This window comes from Schistocerca piceifrons, chromosome 4, assembly GCF_021461385.2.
Source record: "Schistocerca piceifrons isolate TAMUIC-IGC-003096 chromosome 4, iqSchPice1.1, whole genome shotgun sequence".
Lineage (NCBI taxonomy): Eukaryota > Metazoa > Arthropoda > Insecta > Orthoptera > Acrididae > Schistocerca > Schistocerca piceifrons.
In genome coordinates this window covers 243,327,437-243,354,563 of record NC_060141.1, presented here as the reverse complement: position 1 = coordinate 243,354,563, position 27,127 = coordinate 243,327,437, and the positions used below count along the sequence as shown (strand labels likewise).

General features: G+C 45.8%; 1 protein-coding gene across 1 annotated transcript in view; it reads right to left on the bottom strand.

Moving 5' to 3' along the window:
• Window positions 1-1,003: 1,003 nt before the first annotated feature.
• Window positions 1,004-27,127, bottom strand: part of LOC124795752 (venom allergen 5-like) — a 140,947-nt gene continuing 114,823 nt past the window's right edge. Inside the window, exons 4-6 of the mRNA XM_047259835.1 lie at window positions 21,752-21,833; window positions 14,535-14,670; window positions 1,004-1,265 (exon numbers count right to left, since the gene is read on the bottom strand). Of these exons, the coding sequence (XP_047115791.1) occupies window positions 1,004-1,265; window positions 14,535-14,670; window positions 21,752-21,833 (480 nt within the window). The remainder of the gene's footprint in view (window positions 1,266-14,534; window positions 14,671-21,751; window positions 21,834-27,127) is intronic.

The following is a 27,127-nucleotide window of genomic DNA, read 5'->3' as shown; positions in this document are numbered from 1 at the left end:
CATATCCTTAGATTTCCCTAGCTATCCGAAAATGGGGCATCTCATCCTACACGTGAACATGTTGATCACATTCCAAGAAAGTGTTGATCATGTCGTTTTACGGATGCGACATATCGTCGACGTCTCCGTTGCTCATACTGAACAAATTGTGTCAGCGGTGGTTAATAATAAAATCAACATTATGCCTTTCTCACTTGTTTGACCTTTTATTCCAACGTCCCGTCCCTAATCCATTACATAGGGAAACATTACTGTACGTCTCTGTTGCGTTCTCAGTGGCAGATTTACACCCAGTGGCCAAAATTGGAACGATTTTTTTTTCCCCCAAACGAGAATCAGTTCCTCATTAATATATTAGTATACCTATCAAGTTTTGTTGCCATATGATAATCACAGCGCGAACTGGGCTTTTGTGAGTAGCTGAACATTAAGTACAGTCACCCATTAATTAAGATTTATTCATAATAATAAATGTACATAAGCGTTCTTACAAGCCTTCTCTGTTTTAGCAGCTGCTTGAAATCACTACATCTTCGCGTTCACCTTTAGTTAATTCCATTCCATTCCTGTTTTCGTAACTCCATTTCACAACGATTTTACTGTTGACAGCAGTCATGCAGGAGACATTTTATTTTATATGACAGCAAAGCAGGACATTTGCCATGTCTGATATAAAAAAGATCTGATACTATAAGTGATCATGCTTTGGACACTGGTAGTTAATGATAAATTATTTTATCTACGTATCTTGACTGTTCTGAAATATGACTTTTGTTTTTTTATTTCATAAAAACCTATAAAAGAGTCTTTCGTGTCTTTTTGGACACTTCAGAGTACTTGTGGCGTAACGGTAAAGTGCAGGCTGCGGCACTCTGAAGAGCGACGAACGCTGTAGTTAAGACATAAGGGCGGCGCGACGCTCTGCCAGTGTGACGTATTCTGCCAAAGTGACGGTGGGCGGGGGGTGAGGCACCGCCACGATGTTCTGCGCAGATGCAGCCCGCTAGCCGCCACGAGAGGGCCCGGAGTCGCTCTGGCAGAGCCCCAGGGAGGGGACGCAGCTGTGCGCCGGCGGGCACTGGCTGCAAGCCCGGCCCTCCAGGTACAGGGGGCGCGCGAAGCGGTTGCCGGACGGCCCGTAGTTGCAGGCGTACATTGACGTCACCGGCTGCGCCTCCCCCTCCCGCCACGCGGCGTACCCGCAACCCAGCGTCCGCGTCACAGCCGCCACCATCTGCGTGTAGTGGCTCGTCTTCCCCAGCGACCTGCAAACACCACAGCCTTCGGTTCAGTTTCTCCACAACGTGGGCGCGAGAGACACTGAGGTGACAAAACTCATGGCATACCTCCCAGTATGGTGAAGGACCTCTTTTACCCGGACGTTGTGCAGTAATTTGACGCGGCATGGCCTCGAAAAGTTGCACTTCGCCTGCAGAAACGCTAAGCCACGGTGCCTCTGTAGCGGCCCAGAATTGCGACGAAGTTGCCGCTGCAGCTTTTTGTGCACGAATTCGCCTCTCCATTGCGGGCTTCCCAAATAATAAATGATGAAGTGTGGTGTGGCCCTCAACTACGTGCCCTCAGACTCAAAGTTGAAATATTAACAGTTTTGGCTGGTTTCGTTGTCTAGGGGCTGGGATACGTAGTTGCCGCTTTACTGGACAAATACTGCTGAGTCTACAATATACAATTGGAATATACACATGAATCGAATGGTCGAAGGTTCCTATCACTCGGCAACTGCGAATTTTAAATGAGTAGACATTTAACTGAAAGATTGCAATTAAATAAAATCTGCAGGTGCTATTCTTAACGACTTTAAATGGTGGTACGATACTAGACGAACCTATAAGAATGCTGTTTATTACAACAAAACACGTATTGGTGTCGATGATCCAGCGATTAAATAAAATATAAGTTGTATAACAGGGAAACAATAAATTCCAACTTTACGTACACTACTGGCCATTAAAATTGCTACACCACGAAGATGACGTGCTGCAGACGCGAAATTTAAACGCCAGGAAGAAGATGCTGTGATATGTAAATGATTAGCTTTTCAGAGCATTCACACAAGGCTGGCTCCGGTGGCGACACCTACTACGTGATGACATGAGGAAAGTTTCTAACCGATTTCTTATACACAAACAGCAGTTGACCGGCGTTGCCTGGTGAAACATTGTTGTGATGCCTCGTGTACGGAGGAGAAATCCGTACGACATTGCTGCTCACGTTGGTCGACATCCAATTACTGTTAGTGGAATAAGGAATCGGTGGGTTCAGGAGGGTGATACGGGACGCGTGCTGGATCCCAACGGCCTCGTATCAGTAGCAGTCGAGATGACGGGCATCTTACCCACATGGCTGTAACGGATCGTGTAGCCACGTCTCGATCCCTGAGTCAGCAGATGGGGACGTATGCAAGACAACAACCATCTGCACGAACAGTTCGTCGACGTTTGCAGCAGCATGGACTATCAGCTCTGAGACCGTGGCTGTGGTTACCCTTGACGCTGCATCACAGACAGGAGCACCTGCGATCGTGTACTCAACGACGAAGTTGGGTGCACGAATGGCAAAACGTCATTTTTTCGGATGAATCCAGGTTCCGTTTACAGCATCATGATGGTCACATCCGTGTTTAGCGACATCGTGGTGAACGCACATTGGAAGCGTGTATTCGTCATCACCATACTGGCGTATCACGCTGCGTGATGGTATGGGGTGTCATTGGTTACACGTCTCGGTCACCTCTTGTTTGCATTGACGGCCCTTTGAACAGTGGACGTTACATTTCAGATGTGTTACGACCCGTGGCTCTACCCTTCGTTCGATCCCTGTGAAACTCTACATTTCAGCAGGATAATGCACGACCGCATGTTCCAGATCCTGTACGGGCCTTTCTGGATACACAAAATGTTCGACTGCTGCCCTGGCCAGCACATTCTCTAGATCTCTCACCAATTGAAAACGTCTGGTGAATGGTGGCCGAGCAACTGGCTCGTCACAATACGCCAGTCACTACTCTTGATGAACTGTGGTATTGTGTTGAAGCTGCATGGGCAACTGTACCTGTACACGCCATCGAAGCTCTGTTTGACTCAATGCCCAGGTGTATCATGGCCGTTAGTACGGCCAGAGGTGGTTGTCCTGGGTACTGATTCTTAGGATCTATGCACCCAAATTGCGTGAAAATATAATCACATGTCAGTTCTAGTGTAATATATTTGTCCAATGAATACCCGTTTATTATCTGCATTTCTTCTTGGTGTAGCAATTTTAATGGCCAGTAGTGTAATTAGTTATGAGCAACAACATAGCTCGCGAAATATTCACTTCTAAACGTCTTCACTGTAGAAACCAGGGAAATCTCACAAGTGTACAGGTCAGCACTACGAAAAATTTCTATATCTCGCGACCACGCGCAAACTGCTCCACTCTCTGAGTCTTTCCCGCGACCGCCCGTCGCGCCTCCTCGTCCACCACCCTCTCCCATACTCTCCAGTACTTTCCCGTACTGTACTCCATGTTCCTCCGCCGCTTCGGCAATCGCCTGCTGTAGTAACGAGCGCTGTGATTGGCTAGAGCACTCCTGCCATGTCTTCAAGCCAACGCACACTCACAAACATATTGAAACACATACTAAATCCTGGATTTACATTTAAATAATTTGAAATTAAATAAATATTCCTATGGCTTGACCATAAACACACTCTAACACACATCGTTAGATACATAAGCAAATAAAATAAACATATATTAAAGGAATAGAAACAAAAGGTAGGCCAGTAGTCTAACGTCTCTGTGGTTTCTAAAACACAGTAAATATTTAACCAATTTCTTCATCAATAGGATATATCGGCTATAAATAAAGACCTAGATGAACAAATATATTTATAAGCATGCTGCTACCGTTTTTTCGTGTAGCTGTGAGGTACTTATGCCCTGATGCGATCGATAGTAATCAACCACTTTGACCACCAATAACTCATGTATTATTCAAGTTACATTCCTGTAATTTATACCAATTTAGGTTTACACTAACAGCTTTCTAAAGACAAGTCGATCGACAAAATCGGATGAACCGTTTAGATTTTGTAAATTCGTTGCTGAGTGTTACTTGTATAATTTACTGTCAGATACTAAACCTTAAACTAATAAAGATATTGAAAATCTGATTACACCATCAGAATCGTCGTGCAAATAATGGTAATGTACAAGTTTCTTTTTAAAGTATCATGATTAATCTGGCTGCTATTAATTTCTATTCGAACTGTGAAATGTCTGCCATGAAGGTTTCACAAAGTCCGCCATATTTGGCACTCCTGGCATGTCTCCTTCATCGACACAGTGTCAGCATGGAATTCCCAGCCATGTGGGGGCTGGACCACGCACTGGGGCTACCCCTCTTGTCTGGCACCGCGCAGTCGGCCTGCCGAGCATTCCGCATGGCTATGCCAAATTCGAACTTAGAATATTTTCAGGGCACTACAACTGGCCCATTACCTCACACCATTGTGTCCCATCAACGTTCAGTGGGATTATGTCAGGTGATCTGGAGGCTAAATTATTCTTTCGAATTGTTCAGAATGTTCTCCAAACCAATCACGAGCAACTGTGGCCCAGTGACGTGGTGCATTTGTTTTCCATAAAAATTCCATCGTTGTTTGGGAACATGAAGTCCATGAATGGCTGCAAATGCTCTCCAATTACCTGAACATAATCATTCCCAGTCGATGATCGGTTTAGCTGGACCAGATGTAAACACAGCCGATATCATGACGGAACGACCACCAGCTTGCGCAGTGCCTTGTTGACTACTTGCATCCATGGCAAAGTGGAGTCTGCACCACACTCAAACCCTATCATTAGCTCTTACCAACTAAACTCGGGACTCATCGTGCCAGGCCATGGTTTTCCAGTAGTCTAGGCTCCAATTGATGAGGTCATCCTGCTGGCGATGTTGTCCTTTTAGCAAAGGCACTCGCGTCGTCCGTCTGCTGTCGTAGCCAATTGTTACATACCAACCCTGCATCAGGCAGCTTGCCGCAGAATTTCATAATTGCGAGGCCTCTTCACTTCGTGTTCCTTGAGGGAGTGTCAACAAGCGCAACACTAAACGACAGAATTTCATCACGTTAGCAGGTCAGGCGGAGAGCAGGACATCAGCGCTTTGCGCGAACTGGGTAGCCAGCACCAGCAGAAGCTTAGTAAAGCAATAACACTGCGAAGTATCACGTCACCTTGTCACGTGAAGTGAGAAGCCGCCTCGCTAACGCAAGAAGGCGTACTGTATATTGTTACGGACCAGTCTGTTGGTATACATTCGTACTAGGAAAGTCTATGTGGTCATTACAAGTGACTTTCGGTCAACACCAGCCGATATTTCACACTATAAATACCCCAGCATTTCAGTTCAGAAAGGAATTGGTCAGAAGGATGGATGGTGTACAGGATCCGCGTACTCGATTCCCTCACACAGTATTAACGCTGGCTATAAGTCTGTTAGTCATGGACTGTGCGGCTGGTCCCGGCGGAGGTTCGAGTCCTCCCTCTGGCATGGGTGTGTGTGTGTTTGTCCTTAGGATAATTTAGGTTAAGTAGTGTGTAAGCTTAGGGTTGACGACCTTAGCAGTTAAGTCCCATAAGATTTCACACACATTTGAACATTTGAACAATTTTATAAGTCTGTTGTAGATTTCCTGCTCGTACTCAACACTGCCGACAGCCGATGGAGAGAGGTCTTCCTCTCCTTAAGCACCAGTCAAGAGTTCGGCGCTGCTGACAGCTTCCAAGGCAGATGGAGAGACCTGGGGGTCTTCCGTGTCGACTTGGAACAGGACTCCAGTGTTCCTGACACTTCAGTAGAGCCACGGGCCTACCTGCACGGCAGGCCAGGGTCGGCGCTCTTTTCGACCACACGACAATCGTCGTCATGGTTCAGAGAGCAGAGCTGAGCTACAGTTACGTGAGAGGACAGAGAACCTCCTAGGCCGGCGTGTGTAGGCCACATACGCACGTGCCACCTTCTTCGAGTGCAGAGGATGGAGACGCAGCATCCACTTCCGAATAGCTGCCGGGCGCTCGCGGAACAACAGGACAAGCAGCGGCAGAGGACCGTCGTAACATCGCTAAAGGAGAGATGTATCTGCATAAATAAATGGTTAAAAGTCACTCTTCTTTTACTGCGCCCACTGGCGTACTCAGGTCACAACCAGGAACTGGGAAGTGGCGAACTGGGAGGGTGCCTCCTGACACACCATCCATCTGCCACGCCTCCCAATCGTCGTCACCTGCACCATTAACGCCACATTTCGCCGCACTGTCCTAAGCGATATGTTTTTCATATGTCCCACTTCACGCTGTGTTGTTTGTCTGTTAGCACTGACCCCTCTACGCAAACGCCGCTGCTCTCGGTCGTTAAGTTAAGGCCGTCAATTCCTGTGCTGTCTGTAGTGATTGATAATGCTTAAGGTTTGGTGTTCTCAGTGCTTATATGTTAATATGTGCCGGCCGAAGTGGCCGTGCGGTTAAAGGCGCTGCAGTCTGGAACCGCAAGACCGCTACGGTCGCAGGTTCGAATCCTGCCTCGGGCATGGATGTTTGTGATGTCCTTAGGTTAGTTAGGTTTAACTAGTTCTAAGTTCTAGGGGACTAATGACCTCAGCAGTTGAGTCCCATAGTGCTCAGAGCCATTTGAACCATTTTTGTTAATATGTTATATGGTGCCGGCCGCGGTGGCCAAGCGGTTCTAGACGCTTCAGCCCGGAACCGCGCGACTGCTACGGTCGCAGGTTCGAATCCTGCCTCGGGCATGGATGTGTGTGATGTCCTTAGGTTATTCAGGTATAAGTAGTTCTAAGTTCTAGGGGAATTCCCTCCTCTGGAAGCCGGGAAACAAAGCCGAAACTACACCTACAACGGCAATGGCATCCTGTGGCTCTAGCAACTCTCAGGGTCAATAATACAAACGAACAACCAATACAAGAAAATATAGTGATGAGCTCAAGTACGAGCCCCACCACACAATGCACACCAATAGTTAGACTACCACTGGTCGATCCGGTTAGTGTGTACCCCAACTTGGAGTACACCATGCAACTATCCAGATTGGAGCAGCCGCCTACCCTGACCACTGCCTTACGACATGTGGTCCGTGTAGGACATGTAGACGGCAGGAAGATAACTTTTTCGGTGATGGAGGCTGTTGACAGAATCCAGCTAAAATCAGTGAATCTCCCCACCGACTTTGGAGCCTTGCGAGACTTGCTCAAGAAAGTATTCGAAAGACGAGGAGAGAAATTTGATCTTGACGACATTTACCAACAATCAGTAATAGCACATGGACGAATTGCATTTGACTGGAGTAAGACCTGGCCACATGACCGATTTCACACATACTTCCCATAATGACAAAAATAACTATAGGACAGCTTAACACACACAACAGCAGACTCGTAATGCAGGAGCTCCGAAAGGAGATGGAGGAGAGGAGACTAGATGTACTCTGTCTACAGGAGCCATACTCCCTGGCTGGGAAAATAGCTTTTGCTGCTGCAAGCTGGCAAATAGTCAGCAGAGGGGATGACCCGAAGACAGCAATTATAATAACAAATAAACTCTTGAGAGTTACCATACTCTCACAGTTCACAACTAGCCACTGCAACGTCGTGGAGCTTCAATCCCCTACGGGAATAATAACTCTCATAAACATGTACTTTCAGTATGGGGACAATATAGAACTTTACATAGACCACCTAGCGAAAGTTACCACGGCCTTGCGGGGAAGAAAAGTCGTAATAACTGCCGACATCAAAGCAAAATCCCCCTGTGGTACAGTGGCACAAGAGATGCTAATGGCGAAAAGGTTGAAGAACTTATTATGGCATCACAACTTGTGGTGGCTAACAGACCCGGCAATCCTCCCACCTACGCTGCAGGTGAAGGACAGGGCACAAACATCGATGTTACCCTAGTAACTCCGAACAAAGCTAACAATCTTCAAAACTGGAGAGTCACAGAGAATGCCACCACAAGCGACCACAATCTGATAACTTTCACCATAGGAGAAAGACAGTGCCGCTGGGCCACGGGGTGGGAAGTACAACTAAATTATAGAAGAGCCGACTGGGAACGCTTAGCGAGGGAGTGTGACATTCCTCCATCACCGGAAGATGACATGCACTTGGACATGGACGTAGACCAGGGGGCAGAGGAACTGGTGACTGCAGTGACAAGAGCGGTGAGGGCAGCCGTACCTACTAGGAGGAGGGCCATGGCGGCCTCCCCGTCACCATGGTCTGCCGAACTAGGGGATCTGCGTCAGTCTGTCAGAAGGCTAATGAGGTATTATCAGCGCAGTGTCGTCTGGCAGGAACGACAAAGGTGGCAGTTGCTGTACAGGGAGGAAAAGCGGAAATTCCAAAAGGAACTGCGGGAAGTTAGAATGAGAAGTTGGGAAAACTTTGTGCTCAACCAGCTAGTCACGGAGCCGTGGGGGCTCCCATATAAGTTGGTGAGAGAAAAAATCCGCTCTCCTCTGGAGCTATCAACAGTCAGGTACGGGGATAGGATGACGGAGTCCTGGCAGGAGACTGCGGGGGTCCTCCTCCACTCCCTGCTGCCTGACGACAATGCGGATGGGGAGACAGAGGGGCAGCAGCAACTCAGAGATCAAGACCAAGAAATATACACCAATGAGACGGCTGTCTACCCCTTCTCAGAGGAGGAGGTAGCAACCCATATAAGATCTCTGCAAAGAGGAAAAGCACCTGGGCCAGACGGCATTGTGGCTGAGGTGGTGCAGTTTCTGGCGCCTCAGCTGAATGAGCCACTAACACATCTGTACAATGAATGCCTCAGACAGAGAAAATTCCCAAAGAAATGGAAAATGGCAAATGTAGTTATCATAAAGAAAGGACCAGATAAGGATCCTGCAGAAGTGAAATCTTACAGGGCGATTTGCCTGCTGGATATATTTGGCAAAATATTGGAGAAATTGCTGGCTGACAGATTGACAGCACACCGAGTGTTGTGCGGGATGAGTGACAGGCAGTTCGGGTTCAGGCCGGGGCGGTCGGCATCTGATGCAATCGCCCTGGCGGACGAGGTCTGTGGCTCGACCCCTCACAAATACGTGGTTGGCATCATGGTTGACATCAGTGGCGACTTCGACAACCTGTGGTGGCCTTCGCTCTTCTCCTGCCTGCGGGAGAAAGAGTGTCCAGGGCCGTTATATGGTTGCCTGAGGAGCTGTTGCGAGGATCGGGAGGTCTGGTTATCATCCTCTAGCGAAAGAGTTGGAAAGACAATTACTAAAGGATGTCCCCAAGGTTCCGTCTTAGGACCCCTCTTCTGGGACATCCATATGGAGCCTTTGTTAGATAGTTTACAACAGAGTGAAGAGGTGCTAGAGGTGATAGGCTACGCGGATGACCTCCTCCTGTTGGTTGGCGGCCGCAGCCGCGAAGACATCGAACCGAAAATAGAGACTGCATTAGATAAACCCCAACAGTGGTGCCACGCGACTAAAATGACGATATCGCCCAGCAAATCTACTTACCTCCTGCTAAAAGGACATCTCATTAGAAATCCGACTGTCAGAATAGACGGTTCACCAGTTCTCAGACGACGTGAGACACGCTACCTAGGAGTCATCATTGACGAGAGGTGGAGTTTCGGAAAACACATTGATACCGTCACCCAGAGAGCCCTTCAGATAATACTAAACAACCTCATCTCAATAGGCCATAAAAGATTCCATCTTCCTCCACACCTAATTAGACTTTATCATAACAGTATCCTAACCTCAGTTGTGGGCTACGGCTCGGGAGTCTGGGCGCACAGGCTCACGAGGGTGGTGCCCGCCATGGCAGTGAGAAGGGTCCAGAGAAGCATGCTACTAAGAGCTGTGGGTGCCTACAGAACATCTCCAGGGGGGGCCCTGTTAGTCATAATGGGGCTCTGCCCTCTGGACATCAAGATAAGGGAACAGGCGGCCTGGTATTGGGCCAAAAAGGGTAATTACGAGAAGATTGTAGATATTATAGGTATTAGGGTGGCGGATAAAAGAGAAATAAGGAAAAGAGGGGTGGAACTCTGGCAAGAGACCTGGGCTGTAGAAGAGGCTGGACGACGAACCTTCCAGTTTCTACCTGATGTGAGGGAACGCCTGGGAATGAAGTACTTCGAGCCTACACGAGGTCTGATTCACTTTCTCACTGGCCACGGACCCTACCCGACGTACTTATGTCGATTTGGGAAAAGGGCAACACCAGCGTGTGACTGTAGCGATCCGGAGGGTACACCCGAGCATGTTGTTTACGAATGTCCCCTCTTCAATGATGTCGCAAACACACTACGAGACAGACTTCCCAACCATGACACGTATCAACTGCTCAGACGAGAGGAAACATTTCAGACCCTAAACACCTTGGCAAACGAGGTATCTCGAAAAGTTCTAATTGAATATCTAAGAGAGGAGGAGGAGGATATTAGTGTTTAACGTCCCGTCGACAACGAGGTCATTAGAGACGGAGCGCAAGCTCGGGTGAGGAAAGGATGGGGAAGGAAATCGGCCGTGCCCTTTCAAAGGAACCATCCCAGCATTTCCCTGAAGCGATTTAGGGAAATCACGGAAAACCTAAATCAGGATGGCCGGAGACGGGATTGAACCGTCGTCCTCCCGAATGCGAGTCCAGTGTGCTAACCACTGCGCCACCTCGCTCGGTATCTAAGAGAGATACGGTAAATAACAAGGACAATAATCACCGATTTCGACCAAGAGCCCTATTCCCATGCCGCCTGTGCGTGGACTGGCCGACTTCATCCGAGTTGGAATCCGCCATGTGCAGGACTAGGGGGAGTAGGGATCAACCACCGATTATGACACACACCAGACATGACGTAGGATAAGTTAGTTTGTAGGACTTAGATATAGGAAATTAGGATAGGTACTGCAGCGAATTATAACGTCGAGGCCTGCCCAGTGCCAGGGGCATGTTGTTCGGGATTAGCTCGAAGAACAAGGCATATTATAGTAGGTTTATATTCTTACTGGCACACATGTGACGCTGCAGAATATATATATAAATTCAATTAGCTATAGGAATTAGGTATAAACAGTAGATGTAGATACTACATGCCCATTGTTGTTAATAACTGTAGCTCACTATAAAACTAAAAAACTAGCTGCACAATTTAATATAAATGTATAACTGTTAGGACCCACTAATGAGCTAAGGAAGTGGGTTAACTTGTATAAATTATAATGGTTATCTTAATAAAGAATTTAAAAAAAAGTTCTAGGGGATTGATGACCACAGATGTTAAGTCCCATAGTGCTCAGAGCCATTTGAACCATATTTTCTTATATGGTATTTTCAGGAGTTACATTGCTTTTAAATTCTCATATTCCTGTATTTCATTCTTATAGCAGTTCTTATATTACTTCTTATATTTTATTCTTGAGGAAGTTTTGGTGCATTCCTTTGGGTGATACCAACCGCTAAAAATTCGAAACAAAGAAATTCCGAAGACTGGTTTGCCACAGTAATATCTCACTCGAGAAAGAAACGTCACCGCGCGGGGTAGCCGCGCGGTCTCAGACGTCTTGTCACGGCCCGCGCGGCTCCCCCCATTGGAGGTTCGAGTCCTCCCTCGGGCATGGATGTGTGTGTTTTCCATAGCGTAAGTTAGTTTAAGTTTGATTAAGTAGGTCTAGTGTGGAAGCTTAGGGACCGATGACCTAAGGAGTTTGGTCCCCTAAGCTCTTACCCCAAATTAATTAAAGAATCGTAGTTAACATTACTTAAGATCTCACGTATCGGCAATAATTTCGCGGCAACGCACGCAAAACGGAACACTAGCAAAAACTGGCGCTGTGGTTGATTATGAATCAAAATATACTATAGGAATTTCACCGAAAGCAATTTAAAATAATTTTCTCACTCATATATATATATATTTTTTTTACTTTTATTTTGATTCATTCACCAGACATACAATTAGTAGACGAATAACGACACCCGTTATTTAAGTATACATTGGAAAACATTCATGCAATAATCTTATACGGATATGGATAAATAAATGGAAAACAAAAAATAATAATCGGGTTTCGAACACTGGGCGCAAAAATGTAGGCTGAGAGGCTACTCACCGCTTCGGTTCAAATATTTACTCGATAAAAGGCACATAAAGAACCTCGGAAACTTTTACCGTCTTTTATTCAGAAACACTCGTGTATGTACGGACAAGCCGCGATACGTGTTCGCCTGTTTTGAGCCCTCTTCCACTGAGCGAAGTTTCTGGGGAATCGGGTTATGACACTTGCCGCGATCTCCACGTGAGATCGACTGACAAGGACCTGACTTTCGTATCGCCGTGCCCTCGATTGTTCGTTCTAGTTGTTTGGGTCAACCGCCCTGGCTGCATTTGTACTTTCCTCCGTGCCACTCGCTACACGGTGTTTGGACACTAGACCATAGACTCATACTAGCACATTGTGCCTCCCTCTTCCGCGGTCTTGTTGCCTGGCTTCTATATCAAGCATCGAAGGTCGGCTAGGGAAAGAACACTTTTGCCGACAGGATTATTTCACAGCATTGCAGATACAAAATCTTCATATTCACAAAACTATTGCTCTGGAGCTCAGCTTAAAAACAGCAGGGCAAGGATTAAATGAAACCTGCATAAAATCCTGTCAATTAGAACATGTCAGTGTTACTGAACTCGTGCCCTATTCCACTCTCTTACTAACTGAAAGAAAAATGAGTGTGTATACGCCTCTTTGCTCACCATAATCTCACTCATTTTGTTTCCATGGTCTGTACGTGAAATATACAAATGTGGCAGCCGAAGTGTGGCACAATCTTTCTCGTAAGTACCAAACAGGGAAGCAGACTGCGCAACGAAGGATGCCTATTTAGAAACCCGTAATTGTCTCCCATTCTGACGCATAAGTTCGAAATTTGGCTTCTTCTATAATGGTGCAAAACCCTGGCGCCTTGCGAAGTCAAAAAGGAAAGTGTCGACAAATGCGAAAAAGAGGCCACAGCTCTGATGTTTATATGAGCTTGAATGTCGGTTAATGATGTCAAATTGACACCAAATTTCACCACAATTCTGCCCAACGACAACGTGGATGTGTTACACGAAGAGAGGGTCGTCACATCCACTCTTACCCATGTATCACCCCTCCTTTTGCCGCCTCTGTGACGGATATCACAACCACGACACTCGGTATTGAAATCGTGCGGATTTTTATGGGTGGCACCCACAGACACACTCCCCCTCAGAATCGACACAAAAACGCCTCAGGGCGTTGGCATAAAGGGTGTCAATAAAACCACCCCTTCCCTTGGGGCACTGATTCCCATACAGTCGAAAAGGATAATCTAATCTGCGGCAACAGAAAGACGTCCGTAAGGACGTTCAGACTGCTGCAATGACATTGTGGAGCTACAGCCCCACTGAGCGTGAACTTCGAAGTATAGAGCGACCACAATGTTTTGCTCTGCTATAGAGGGTGGAACCACTAGGGACCGTTCAAAACCACCCTATGAAATTTGAACGTGATCTGGAGCAGCAGAGGGGTTTTATACTTTTTCAGCGCTTCTGGTTTGCGCCCTCTTCTGGCCTGATCACGTAGTTGTGCTACATAGTCATGGGTGTGAATATAACAGAAAACGCTCCCTCTAAGACCCCCTCCTCCTCCCTCCCCCCCTCCTCGGTTCACCAATACCATCGGTGCAAACTATGCACCTTTGCTGAGCACTTTAAAACTGTACCTGTCAGAAATATCGAGGCTGCCCTAGCACCTGAAGGTAGGCAACCCGCATGTAATAGGTGCCGAAAGAGTTGCCTCTCATGCATTAGAGCTGCCACGATGCTGAATCAGTGTCAAACCGATTTGTAACAACAGTCCCTTTTGCTGTATAGTTCAAACTGGCACCGCTATCAGAGTAAGGTACTGAAGAACATTTACTGGGAAAGAAGTATGGTAAAGTGGACCTCTTTACATTTGCTGAACATTTACTCCTTACTGATCATTCCGCTAAAGATGTGGGAGAAACAGTAATTTTGTCTAAGCAGGTTCAAAGGCGGAAATTCGACTTACGTGTAGAACTGGAAATTTTTAAACACTACCGTTTGCCTCGGCGTCGGTAGTTTCCAATGGCAGTGGCGTTAACTTCTGTTCGACACACCATTCTAACGGCCACAACAGTACCCATGTTCTGTGTTTCTTTTTAACTCTGCAGTTCTTTAGGATGCCCATTACAGAGTTGTGTCACTCCATTTGCCCCATAAATATCTACTGCTCTGGTCCGAAAGGAAACCACATCTCGATTTTTAAAAAGGTTGATACATTTACCCTAGTAGCTAATTAAGTTTGCATAAAAGCGTTGCTATTTTTCAATGAAATCCTGACCACTGTTCGTCTAGCTGACAATGTTTTAGGCAGAAACGTTTGATGCCTCTCAGTGTGTTTTCTCCTTTTATCTGCGAGTACACGGTAGCTGTGTCTGACTCACCTGAATTGTTTCACGTTGCTGGCGTCAAATATTTCCACCTCGTTGTACCAGCTGAAGACGGTTGAGCTCCAGTTTGCTTTGATGTCGTGCTCGGTGCCGTAAATAACGAACAGGTTCTGTCCCACTTGGAAAGCCGCTGAAACAGGAGCACCGGAAATATTCTGAGGGGAAACGAAAGTGGCTAAATGCTGAGGATCTCCACCACACAGTTGGTCGCGTCCTTCAGCTGAGAGGACAAGTGTTATAATCAGTTCTAGTGGAAGAACCCCAACGCATGAAAAATATTAGGTAACATTATTTTCTAAAATTTCCACAACCTTACTTAATATTAAAAATGTGCAGATTATTTACGTTTTCTGTTAGTAATAGAGTATTCACGTTAACATAATATTCATTTTGAATACATAATGTTTGAGGCTGTTTTAATCAATATCTGAGCACGATTTGTTACGAAACTCTTTTCATTAATGATGGTCGATTCGCCCATAATCTAATTGCAGTGTAAAGCCCGTCCCTTGGATAGGGTGGCAAAGCGACAGCCAATAGGAAGCAACCTAAAAGAAGTGGTTGTGAAGATAATGCACACAGTAAGCTGGTCTTGGGTGTCGAGACTGGAAGATATCTTGCTTGCAGGCTCGAAAGAAAGAGGAACGGACGCGAATTTGTAATGTTTATGTGATTTGACATTTGGTCAGCAAGTGACCGTGTGGTGCAAATTTTGCGTCCGTTTCTTTCGTGAGCCCAGCTCACATCGTGAATTACAATATTTCCGTTAGTGAGATCATAGAGAAAATTTAAAGTATTCGTAGTGCAGTGCATTGATACACATTTGTAGAATTAACACTTTTGTCAATTATTCGTCTCTCATGAGACCACTTTAAGCCGTTTTTTTTTTGTGAATATGAGTGCCTGCTACAGTTGCTGAAGTAACTAGTGGCACCACGACTGAATTGTGTTTTAATGAAGAAACAATTGAAATTCGAAGGTACAGTGCGCGCAAAATGCAGTGGCCGCTAGATGCGCAGTTGGCTGGGGAAGCGAGGGGAGGCCGGCAGTGGTGGGGAGCCGCTCAGAGCTCAGAGGGGAAATGCCGGCGCTGGAGGGGAAGTGCCGTTCTAAACTGAAGTCTACGCTCAAAGTTGTTTTTTAACTATTAAGCGTGGCCCCTTCACACCCACACTTGCATGATGAACATTCAAAAAGATCTACTCTCACCTCTGCTTTCGTTAGTATCTAAAAAGAATCCTGCCGAAAACGCAACGATTCATTTTCTCCTGGATTGATAACCACTTGTAACTTTCAGAGAAGAGTCATGAGTAGCGAATTTTGAGTAAAACCCACACATTTCTCTAGTTTCCATGACAAAATTTGCGTCCTTTGCCAAAACACAGCGGAATTTACACTGTATCACCTCATTAATACACTCCTGGAAATGGAAAAAAGAACACATTGACACCGGTGTGTCAGACCCACCATATTTGCTCCGGACACTGCGAGAGGGCTGTACAAGCAATGATCACACGCACGGCACAGCGGACACACCAGGAACCGCGGTGTTGGCCGTCGAATGGCGCTAGCTGCGCAGCATTTGTGCACCGCCGCCGTCAGTGTCAGCCAGTTTGCCGTGGCATACGGAGCTCCATCGCAGTCTTTTAACACTGGTAGCATGCCGCGACAGCGTGGACGTGAACCGTATGTGCAGTTGACGGACTTTGAGCGAGGGCGTATAGTGGGCATGCGGGAGGCCGGGTGGACGTACCGCCGAATTGCTCAACACGTGGGGCGTGAGGTCTCCACAGTACATCGATGTTGTCGCCAGTGGTCGGCGGAAGGTGCACGTGCCCGTCGACCTGGGACCGGACCGCAGCGACGCACGGATGCACGCCAAGACCGTAGGATCCTACGCAGTGCCGTGGGGGACCGCACCGCCACTTCCCAGCAAATTAGGGACACTGTTGCTCCTGGGGTATCGGCGAGGACCATTCGCAACCGTCTCCATGAAGCTGGGCTACGGTCCCGCACACCGTTAGGCCGTCTTCCGCTCACGCCCCAACATCGTGCAGCCCGCCTCCAGTGGTGTCGCGACAGGCGTGAATGGAGGGACGAATGGAGACGTGTCGTCTTCAGCGATGAGAGTCGCTTCTGCCTTGATGCTAATGATGGTCGTATGCGTGTTTGGCGCCGTGCAGGTGAGCGCCACAATCAGGACTGCATACGACCGAGGCACACAGGGCCAACACCCGGCATCATGGTGTGGGGAGCGATCTCCTGCACTGGCCGTACACCACTGGTGATCGTCGAGGGTACACTGAATAGTGCACGGTACATCCAAACCGTCATCGGACCCATCGTTCTACCATTCCTAGTCCGGCAAGGGAACTTGCTGTTCCAACAGGACAATGCACGTCCGCATGTATCCCGTGCCACCCAACGTGCTCTAGAAGGTGTAAGTCAACTACCCTGGCCAGCAAGATCTCCGGATCTGTCCCCCATTGAGCATGTTTGGGACTGGATGAAGCGTCGTCTCACGCGGTCTGCACGTCCAGCACGAACGCTGGTCCAACTGAGGCGCCAGGTGGAAATGTGCATGGCAAGCCGTTCCACAGGACTACATCCAGCATCTCTACGATCGTCTCCATGGGAGAATAGCAGCCTGCATTGCTGCGAAAGGTGGATATACACTGTACTAGTGCCGACATTGTGCATGGTCTGTTGCCTTTGTCTATGTGCCTGTGGTTCTGTCAGTGTGATCATGTGATGTATCTGACCCCAGAAATGTGTCAATAAAGTTTCCCCTTCCTGGGACCATGAATTCACGGTGTTCTTATTTCAATTTCCAGGAGTGTATGTTGTGCAGACAAAATTGCGACATAATTCTGAAACAGTGGTTTATTAAGTTTCTTAAATGAAGAACTCAGGAAAATTAAAGTCAGTAGTTTATGAAAAAGCACATCCATTGCACAAAAAAAACCTATAATGTCTCCAAATATGTTGTTCCAAAACCCATAGCTATCGATGACCCTTAAAAATTACATTCTTTCAGCAAAAAAATCTGTAGTTATTGGAATAACACAATAGACAATAAGTTGTATATAATAACGATATGGTAAAATAGTCTCCTCTTTGCGTGCTATCGTTTGCCAAAATCTCATTTCGATATCTGAAACCGTTTATGAAATATGAGGACTGTTGTGAATATTTCACTCTGGCTTTACCGCTGGCGCGGCGCGATCGCGAATGAGAGTGCTACATCTGATTAATTTTCTTGAGATTCGTGACAGACAGATTCCTCTACCCAAGTTTAAAGAAAAGTTGAACATGTTAGCTAAACTTCATACTTAACAGCATATTATGTATTACGTACCAAACACATAATCATAGCGACCCCTATTTTTCATTTTTCCGAATTTCGCTCAGCGTCTTACTTTCGCGTAAATACCACAATACCTATGACCTTTAACGAAATGATGGGCGCATCATCATGAACCTGACATATAAAGCTATCAACAAAGCAAAAATTATTTTTTTTTTCGAATAGTTTCTGTAAAATCGTTTGAGAAGGATTGTAGTGTGCGCGCCTCCATTCTGTAACAAACGAATGAACTCGCCCAGCGCTTTGGACGAAAACTGGTCATTGCCCATCGGCCACTGTATCCTGCGCGAGGTATACTCCTTGTGTTGCCTACCTCATCTGATGTAATAAACTCGAGCTACGTTCATTTATTTTATTGCAGTCAACAAGTATTCCAAGAACTCACAAATTCGTGATTTTTTAAATTAGGAATTGTTTTGCAGTGGTGTGCTATCGATCTCTACACTATAACAAAAAGAAAGAGCTTCTCGTCCAAGCCGTGAGATCACAGGGATGTCTCCTACCGCCGCGTTGTCCTCTACCTTGCGACGTCATGTGGATGCGGTATTCAGAGGCATGTGTTCAGCACACCCCTCTCCCGGGCGTTTTGCAGACTTTCCAGACTGCAGAGCCGCTACCGCTAGTTCCAGTAGCTCCTCAGCTGGCATCACGAGGCAGAGTGCAGCCCGTATCAGGCCTCCCACCAAGGAAAAGCCCTTACCAGTGCCCAGAATAAAACCCGGCATGGCAACCATCAAAGCAGACCACTCAGCTACGAAGCTGGCCTAGACGACACATAATGGGCCAAAATCAACTCGGATGAATCTGATCAGGCATTTACGTTCCCCATCTAAAGTTGGATTACTGATTCCCCCATTCCTCCATGTTGCACTGTTGTAAAAAGGGAGAGTCTGTGCTGAGAGTTGTACGAGCGGCTAAAATATAGTTAAACAGACATTAGCAACTGGTCCTTGTAACTTATGTATATACAGTGTTTTTCTTTCGAAAATAAATTTTTTTGTCAAACAAACAAAAATTGAAATACAGCTCCAGGCCTCAACTGGGGTGTTGCAATTCCTCGCCCCCCACTTGATCACGCCTCTGACTAAGTTGTACAATGTGTGTTTGAGGCTCAGTATGGAGGAAGGCAAACGAGGTCATAATAAAGAAAGCGCCAGATCAAGACCCGAAAGCTGTGCGGGATTAGCCGAGCGGTCTAGGGCGCTTCAGTCATGGACTGTGCGGCTGGCCCCGGTGGAGGTTCGAGTCCTCCCTCGGGCATGTTTGTCCTTAGGATAATTTAGGTTAAGTAGTGTATAAGCTTAGGGACTGATGACCTTAGTAGTTAAGTCCCATAAGATTTCACACACATTTGAACAAGACCCGAAAGAGGTAAAGTTGTATAGAAGTTCTATACGTCCGTCTGTTTATTGGACCTGCTGGGAAAACTTCTTGAGAAGCAGCTAGCAGGTAGACTGACAGCACACGGTGTGCTGTGCGGGATGAGTGATAAACAGTTCAACTTTCGGTTGGGGCGATCGGCATCTGACGCAGTCGCCATGGCGGCTGAGGACTGTAGCTCAGTCCCGTACAAGTACATGGCATCATGGTGGACATCAGTGGCGCTTTTCATAACCTGTGGTGGCCTTCACACTTATCCTGCCTGTGGGAGAATGAGTGCCTAGGGCCGCTATGTGGCTGTCTTAGGAGCTATTGTGAAGAAAGGGAGGTCTCGCTATTATCCCTAGCGAGAAAATCAGTAAAAAGGTAACAAAGGAGTGGCCACAGGGTTCTGTCCTGGGCCACTCTCTTGGGACGTTAATATGGAGCCTCTTCTAGAGAACTTGAAGAATATTGCGGATGTACTAGAGGTCATGGCCTACGCAGGTGACCTCCTCCTGCTGGTGGTTGGCGGTGGTAGCAGTGAGAACCTTGAACCGAAAGCGGAAAAGGCTATGTCGGTATTGGCAGAGTGGTGTCATAAAGCAAAGATGGCAGTAGCACCTAGCAAGTCTACCTACTTCATCCTGAAATGACGACTTATTAGGAATCCGACAGTAAGAATAGACGGCTCACCAATTCTTCGACGCCACAACTACCTGGGAGTAGTCATCGATGAGAAATGGAGTTACACGACGCATATCGACACTGTCACCCAGAGGTCGCTGGAAATACTTAATAACCTGATTGGAATTAGAGACAAGCCTTTCCACCTACCAGCAGACCTGATTCAGCTCTACCACAACATCCATTGTAGGGTACGGTTCGGCAGTCTGGCACACAGGCTCGCGAGCATCATGCCTACCACGGCCGTGAGAAGGGTGCAGCGGAACGTGCTCCTGCACTTAGTAAGGGCATACAGAACGACACCTGGGGGGGGGGGCATTATCAATGTTAATGGGACTTGTCCTCTTGACAGTAAGATTAGAGAACAAGCAGCATGGTACTGGTTAAAGAAAGATAACAGGTAGAAAATAGTTGAAATAAAGAGGGCTCAGGCAGGAGACAAAGTCGAAATCAAAAGAAGGGGTGAGGAAGTACGGCAGGAGCAGTGGGATGGGGATAAAAGTGGGCGCAGAACTCATGAGTTGTTACCAGACATCAAGGAGCGCCTGCAGCTTAGGTACTTCAAACCTACCAGAGGACTGCTGCACTTTATCACCGGATATGGACCTTACCCGACATATCTGCGCCGATTAGGAAAGCAGGCTACACCATCGAGTGATTGTGGCACTGTACATGGCACTTCAAACCATGTGGTGTTCGAGTGCCCCCTTTTCGACGATGTAGCATGTCGGCTTAGACAATAGTACATCCAGCACAGGCAACAAAACACATTTGAGATCCTCAGTGAACATGCCAACGAGGTATCAACCAAAGTTTTAATAGAATTTCTAAGGAACAACCACGATTTGAATAATACACCGACTAAAACGCACCTCTCCTGTTCCGCCGGAGTTCGAACTTGGCCAGCCGCCTAAAGGCTGTGATCCGCCACGTCTCGGATTTAGGAAAGAGTGCATCAATCACGGACTGGACAACGCACCGATTATGACTGCAGTATTAAGAATTTTAGGTTGCATGTAGGTTTAAAATACGATAAACTAACACTAGGCAAAATGCAGCAAATTCAAGATCTTGGGCCGGCCTGGTGCCAGGGACATGCCCACTAGGATTAGGTCGACGGACACGACCACCAGTGTAGGTTTATATAGCACTGACACACCTGGAACGTTGCAGGACGTGTAGATTAGTTTCTTAAGTATCATGTTATGCAGAACTTAGCATAGAATTAGACAATAGATACTATCATAGTAACCAAGTAGATAACTTAACAGTTAATGTTACATGTAGAACAAATAATAATAGTTAAAACAACAAATGCCCATATTGGAAATACGAATACACCTCATGTAGTAATAACAATTAGCTGCAGTAATTGTGAACATTAGATGTAGAATTGGGACCCACTAATGAGTGAGGAAGTGGGTTGTTATGTATCATACTGTTTATATTGAAACAAAGATTAAAAAAAACTGCACTTTGCAGCACCAGACCTTAATATGATCTGCAGCGCAGGCTGAAATCGGTTGTCGGTGATAAAAGAAACTGAGATCTAGGCGACTGTTCTTTATTTAGTATAGTTATGATAGTAGAAAACAAATTCCGCTACGGGATTGGTTTCATAAGTTTTGCTGGTGTTACGTATGTACTGAAAAAAATTGAAAGCTTTCTCAGTAAAAACCCAATTTTTCCTCTTAGACCGTCTTTTCTGTACTACACTGGTATGTCTGAGTTCACACGCAACGAGCAGAAAACGGAGCGACAGCAGCGGCACAGGAATGGGAAGCAGCGAAACACTTACGGAGATCCCTACAGGCGTCGTGGGCGTACGTGCACTGGTCCACCCAACGCTGCGCTATCGTCGCCAGCTCGGGGTCCCACACCTGGAACCAGCAAACAGAGCAACCACGCATAGGTGTAAAAGTCCGTATTTAGCGCACGCACGTGCCTTGTATGCATGAATGGGAAGAAGGTTAGGGTATAATCTCCCATCGAGGACAGAGTTGAGGTGGTTATGTGTTAGTGTGTATAAATCGGCGCGGCTTTGATCGCTATACTCCAGTATTCTTTCCTCTATGCTGTGCTGTGCTGTCAGCGTGCTTGCCTCGTAACTTCCCTGTCATCGCTGATACATAGAGTAGTACATTTGGGGGTTTGTTCTGTCTGGGAGGCGTGCACCGATAGCCGAAGTTGTTACGGCGATTGCTTGCGTAAAGCGGGAAATCCGTACAAATGTTCATACTTCATCAGTTAATTGCGGAGATATGTACTGTACAAATTTTCATACTTCGCCAGTTAATTGTGGAGATTGGTCCTCTACAAATTTTCATACTTCACCAGTTCATTGTGGAGATGAAATCTAATCGTACTCGCAATTGCGAGGAAGTTGCATAGTACACCGTAAGAAACAGATACTGAAAAATACCATTTCAATCGCTTACTGACACCCAAACCTCCAGATGTCAGACATTCAGATCGGTTCCAAATGTTGTATGTAGACAGCTATCAACCAAAACACCGAAGTACTTCGTACTATGTGCTGTCGTCCAGTAGAACATGCGTCAACGGTAATTAAAAGTAACACCAGAACTACGGAGCATAGGAAATGAGTGTCTGTAGGTCTTCCGTGGGTAAGCTGGTAGAGCATATAGTTGTCATGCCACAGGTTCCACGTTCAAACTCTCCTGATGACTATTGTTTTTAAATGTTTACAAGTGAAACTGTTATAAGGAAGAACATTTTCCTAGCACGTGAAAGGACTTTTCGGAGTTTGCAGCAATGATCTTTTGTAAGTAAGCTTTCGCTTCGTTAGTTGAAAGTAGCAAACCCATAGAGTACATTATTATAGATAGGTGTGGTGTTGTGTCGGACATGTGCGCCAGAACAGACACCAATCGCATTTGTATTTTCACAGAATAAACATAAACAATCGGAACAGTAGAATAAAGAAACAGTTGCATCACACGTACGGAAATATTAATAGTGCCATACAACACATTCACCCATAACACTAAAACTAAAAATTGGCATCATTATGGCGTGAACCCAGGACCCTTGATACAGAGATCTAATGCGCTACTAACTTCCCCTCGGTAGCTATGCATGTTAGCTACAGTTATGCTTTTCCTGTTCTCCGTGGTTCTGGTGTTACTTTTAATCAACGTTTACGCTCGTTCTGTTGAACGACAGGACAAAGTACGAACTAAATCGCAGTTTTGGTTGATACCCTATCGATACACAACGTTTGGTACCGATCTGAGTGTCTGACATCTGGAGGTTTAGCTGTGAGTGAATGTTTTGAAGGGAACTGCAGTGGGATACACCACAAAAAGTCTTCTTCACAGTGGAGCATAAAGCTGCAGGGGCCAAACAGCACGAGAAGTGAACGCAGCGGACTGGAGACGTATAGTTTGGCCCGATTAGGCACAATTTTATCTCTTTATAAGACATCAGGTGCACCAACGATGCGTTCAATTTGCAGTGTCGGAAGGTGTGAGGGTAGATAAACTTAGAATTTTTAGTTTTAGAAGATTCCAATGAATATCTTGTTTGATTTCAAATTTTTGTACTCTCAGCACTGAATATGCATGAGTAAACGTTATGGATTCTAACCTCGAATTACCATTACGTAAGGTTACGATTCTGATAATCAGTGATTCATTTATGTAATATGTACTAGATCAAGTTTCTGCTCGAGCTTCGTGATATCTGTTTGAGGTATTCATTGGGCTACGCGCGGTGTTGCGCACACCGCGGAAGTTACTCTGACGTCAGCACAAATGCAACAGACAGAGCCCAACGCCGTACGTCGTCCCGCGGAATACTTCAAGCACAGACCTTCCTTTGAAAACTTTTAACATTGAAACAACAAAAAGAAAGTCTTTTTTGGCTAGGAGAGAAAGTGAGTCGTATGAAATGCCCACGTAAATGCGGCAAAAAACGTGTCCGTGATACGGAATTCCTCGGATACTCGCTTGTAACAAACTGAAGTAATATCAGTACGTTTGTATTTGGATGAATAAAGTGTACGAGTATCCTGCAGGACCAAAAGCCATATAATTTTATCCTCCTGTACCCTCGCACATGGTTAAGTTCAGGTGGTGTTTCATGTAACGTGTCCTGGACTGAATAACTCACGTTACCATGAAAGTGAGCATCGGTATTTATTTCAACTTTCTCTGTGACAAAGTATTGTCCTTTCGACTTCATCTTCGTCATGAATACACAGTAGACACTTCCACATTCCAAGAAGACTACTGCCGTATTCATAAGATTACACGCTCACATTCCTGTTTAACGAACACTCAGGCACCTATCACAACTCGACTGGTCCACAAAATCAGCCGAACTTATCCCTAGAAATACCAACGCATTTTCCAAAACGCTTACTACCAAGGAGGAATACTTTATGCCCTCTAAAAGAAAAATTTCAAAAAATACTTTAATTTCTAAACCTGTTGTTAACTTTTATTAAAAAAAACCTATCTATACAGGTACTGATCTATAAGTAGGACCCAGAACCTGAAAATATCTTTCAACACAAGTTGAGCAATATCAAAGCATTTTCCGTAACATGTACATAGAGAGGAGGGATACTTTAAGGGCCCCCGAAAAAAAAAATTGCAGATTTCGTTAACTGTCATTGCCTTTTATTCACAAAATACTTTTTGAAGATATATTCATGTTTAACAATAAATATTAATATGACATTTGATGCAAAAAGTCAAATTCACCACTGCGGCATAAAATTTTGGGTTGCGTTTTACTGAAAAATTTAAAATAGTTAAGGATTCTAGTGTCACAAATCATTAAAAACAATAAATAATTTTTTCATAATTTTAAAACATAAAATATACGACTAGTTTACAATATTTTCAAAAGGTAGGCATAAAGAACCCCCTCTCCCTCCTCCTTGGTACTGCGGGGGTTAATCGAATATAACGAGCCAGGGTCTATCCTATACCCCCCCCCCCCCCCCAAAGGGGTAAGCTGAAATTTTCTGAGGGGTAGAAAGAAAAGTCTTTGACTACAGCTTGCGAAGTGAATGTATGAACATCTTCTTTGGTTGGTTGGTTGTTTTGGGGAAGGAGACCAGACATCGAGGTCATCGGTCTCATCGGATTAGGGAAGGAGGGGGAAGGAAGTCGGCCGTGCCCTTTGAAAGGAACCATCCCGGCATTTGCCTGGAGCGATTTAGGGAAATCACGGAAAACCTAAATCAGGATGGCCGGACGCGGGGTTGAACCTTCGTCCTCCCGAATGCGAGTCCAGTGTCTAGCCACTGCGCCACCTCGCTCGGTCAACATCTTCTTTCTCACACAGTCCACCCACTACATACATATTTTCTATATTGTGTTACGAATCTATGGCAGAAAACTTGATATTCTTACATATTCTTAAACACCTTATGAAAATGTCTTCTATCGCAGTGGATTAGTAAATGCTTCATTATTCACTGCGCAATATATAAATAAATTAACTGAGAGCATAACGAAACACTAACTACGTAATCGCTACTACATTGCTGTATTATTATTATTATTATTATTATTAGTGCCAGTGCTCACACACAAAGCGTCAGGTGCCTGAGTCTTACAAGTTCTGCCAGTCCAAAAAGTATAAATGAAGCAAGTGTCGCTACGAAAAAAGAATGGTGCAGAGGAAGCATGTTTTGTAACAAAGGTCTTCACTCAATGGCCCGCATCTCGTGGTCGTGCGGTAGCGTTCTCGCTTCCCACGCCCGGGTTCCCGGGTTCGATTCCCGGCGGGGTCAGGGATTTTCTCTACCTCGTGATGGCTGGGTGTTGTGTGCTGTCCTTAGGTTAGTTAGGTTTAAGTAGTTCTAAGTTCTAGGGGACTTATGACCACAGCAGTTGAGTCCCATAGTGCTCAGAGCCATTTTCACTCAATGTGGATCGTTAACTTCCTTCTCAGAGAATGAATTGTAGATAGCAGTTGCGATTCACTGAGAATAGCTTTATCATTCTATAAAAAAGTTGTTAGAAGTAAGAAGAACCAATTGTCTCTCTGACATATTAGTTCGTGATTCAGTAAGATAACTACAAAACTAAATTTCATCTATCTTTCGTCACTTTAAAAATAAGTCTTCAAACAAAGTTCATTCCCAGCGTAATTTGTAGTTAAGCGCTAATGACGACGGTGGTGGGAGGGAGGAGGGGGATACTAGCTAATATTTGCTTGGACTCCAGGGTGATATCAGAAACGTTGGAAACCACTGCTATAAAGAGTAATGCTGTCGACAGTGGTGTGACGTTACGAGCCGTAGCCTTACGCGTCGCTGATTCTTGGTAACATTCAGAGCTGCAGGCGCCGTTTCCGGCAGGAGACACTGTTCTACAATGCCCAAGCGCACTGCTCACACGCCTTTAGGACAGACGAGAACAATCGTTCTTCAGCTATTGGTGGAACTGTCAGATGCAGTCAAGTCCCATCCTAAATGTTGGTATGCTGCATAGGCTGTCTGCGTTTTTCCATAAGTTTAATAAACACTGTCATCAATGATATATTCCCCTTCACTATTTACAACAGTCTGTCGACGCTGGGGTAACTTTTCGATTCCGCAACTGTATAAATCATGTGGTTTTCAGGCGAACAACTCGTCGAGCACATTTTCATCGGGGAAAGAAGTTTCTTGAAGAGTGTTCTGTAGAGAGCAGAAGATCAGGTGAATAAAATGGGTGCGGAATGACTTCCCAACGCAATTTCTGTACAGTGTTTCTTGCCAGTCCAGCAGAATGCGGGCGGGCGTTGTCGTGGAGTAGAACCACTTCACGCAGCCTTGCTGGTCGTTGTTCGTGAACTGTGTCTGCAAGACATCTTAATTCGTTGTCAATAAGTGTCAGCAGTGATGGTTACACCTGGGAGAAGCAAGTCGTAGTACGCCACACCGTCAGTGTTTCACCAGATGCATAACATTATCAATTGTGCATGCGTCCACGTCTTTGTACGGGGAGTCCCTGCTTTGTTTGGGTTCAACCATTTTTTTCTTTTCCTTACGTTAGCAGAAAGAAACCATTTCACGTTACAAGTAACGATACAAGATAGGATTAGTCGGTTTTCTTCGCGAGCTAGTCAACGACGAGCAAGCAGATATGCACATTTGGCCAACTGTTGATGTTTGTGATTTTTGGCTTAGAGCATGCGATTCTCATACACC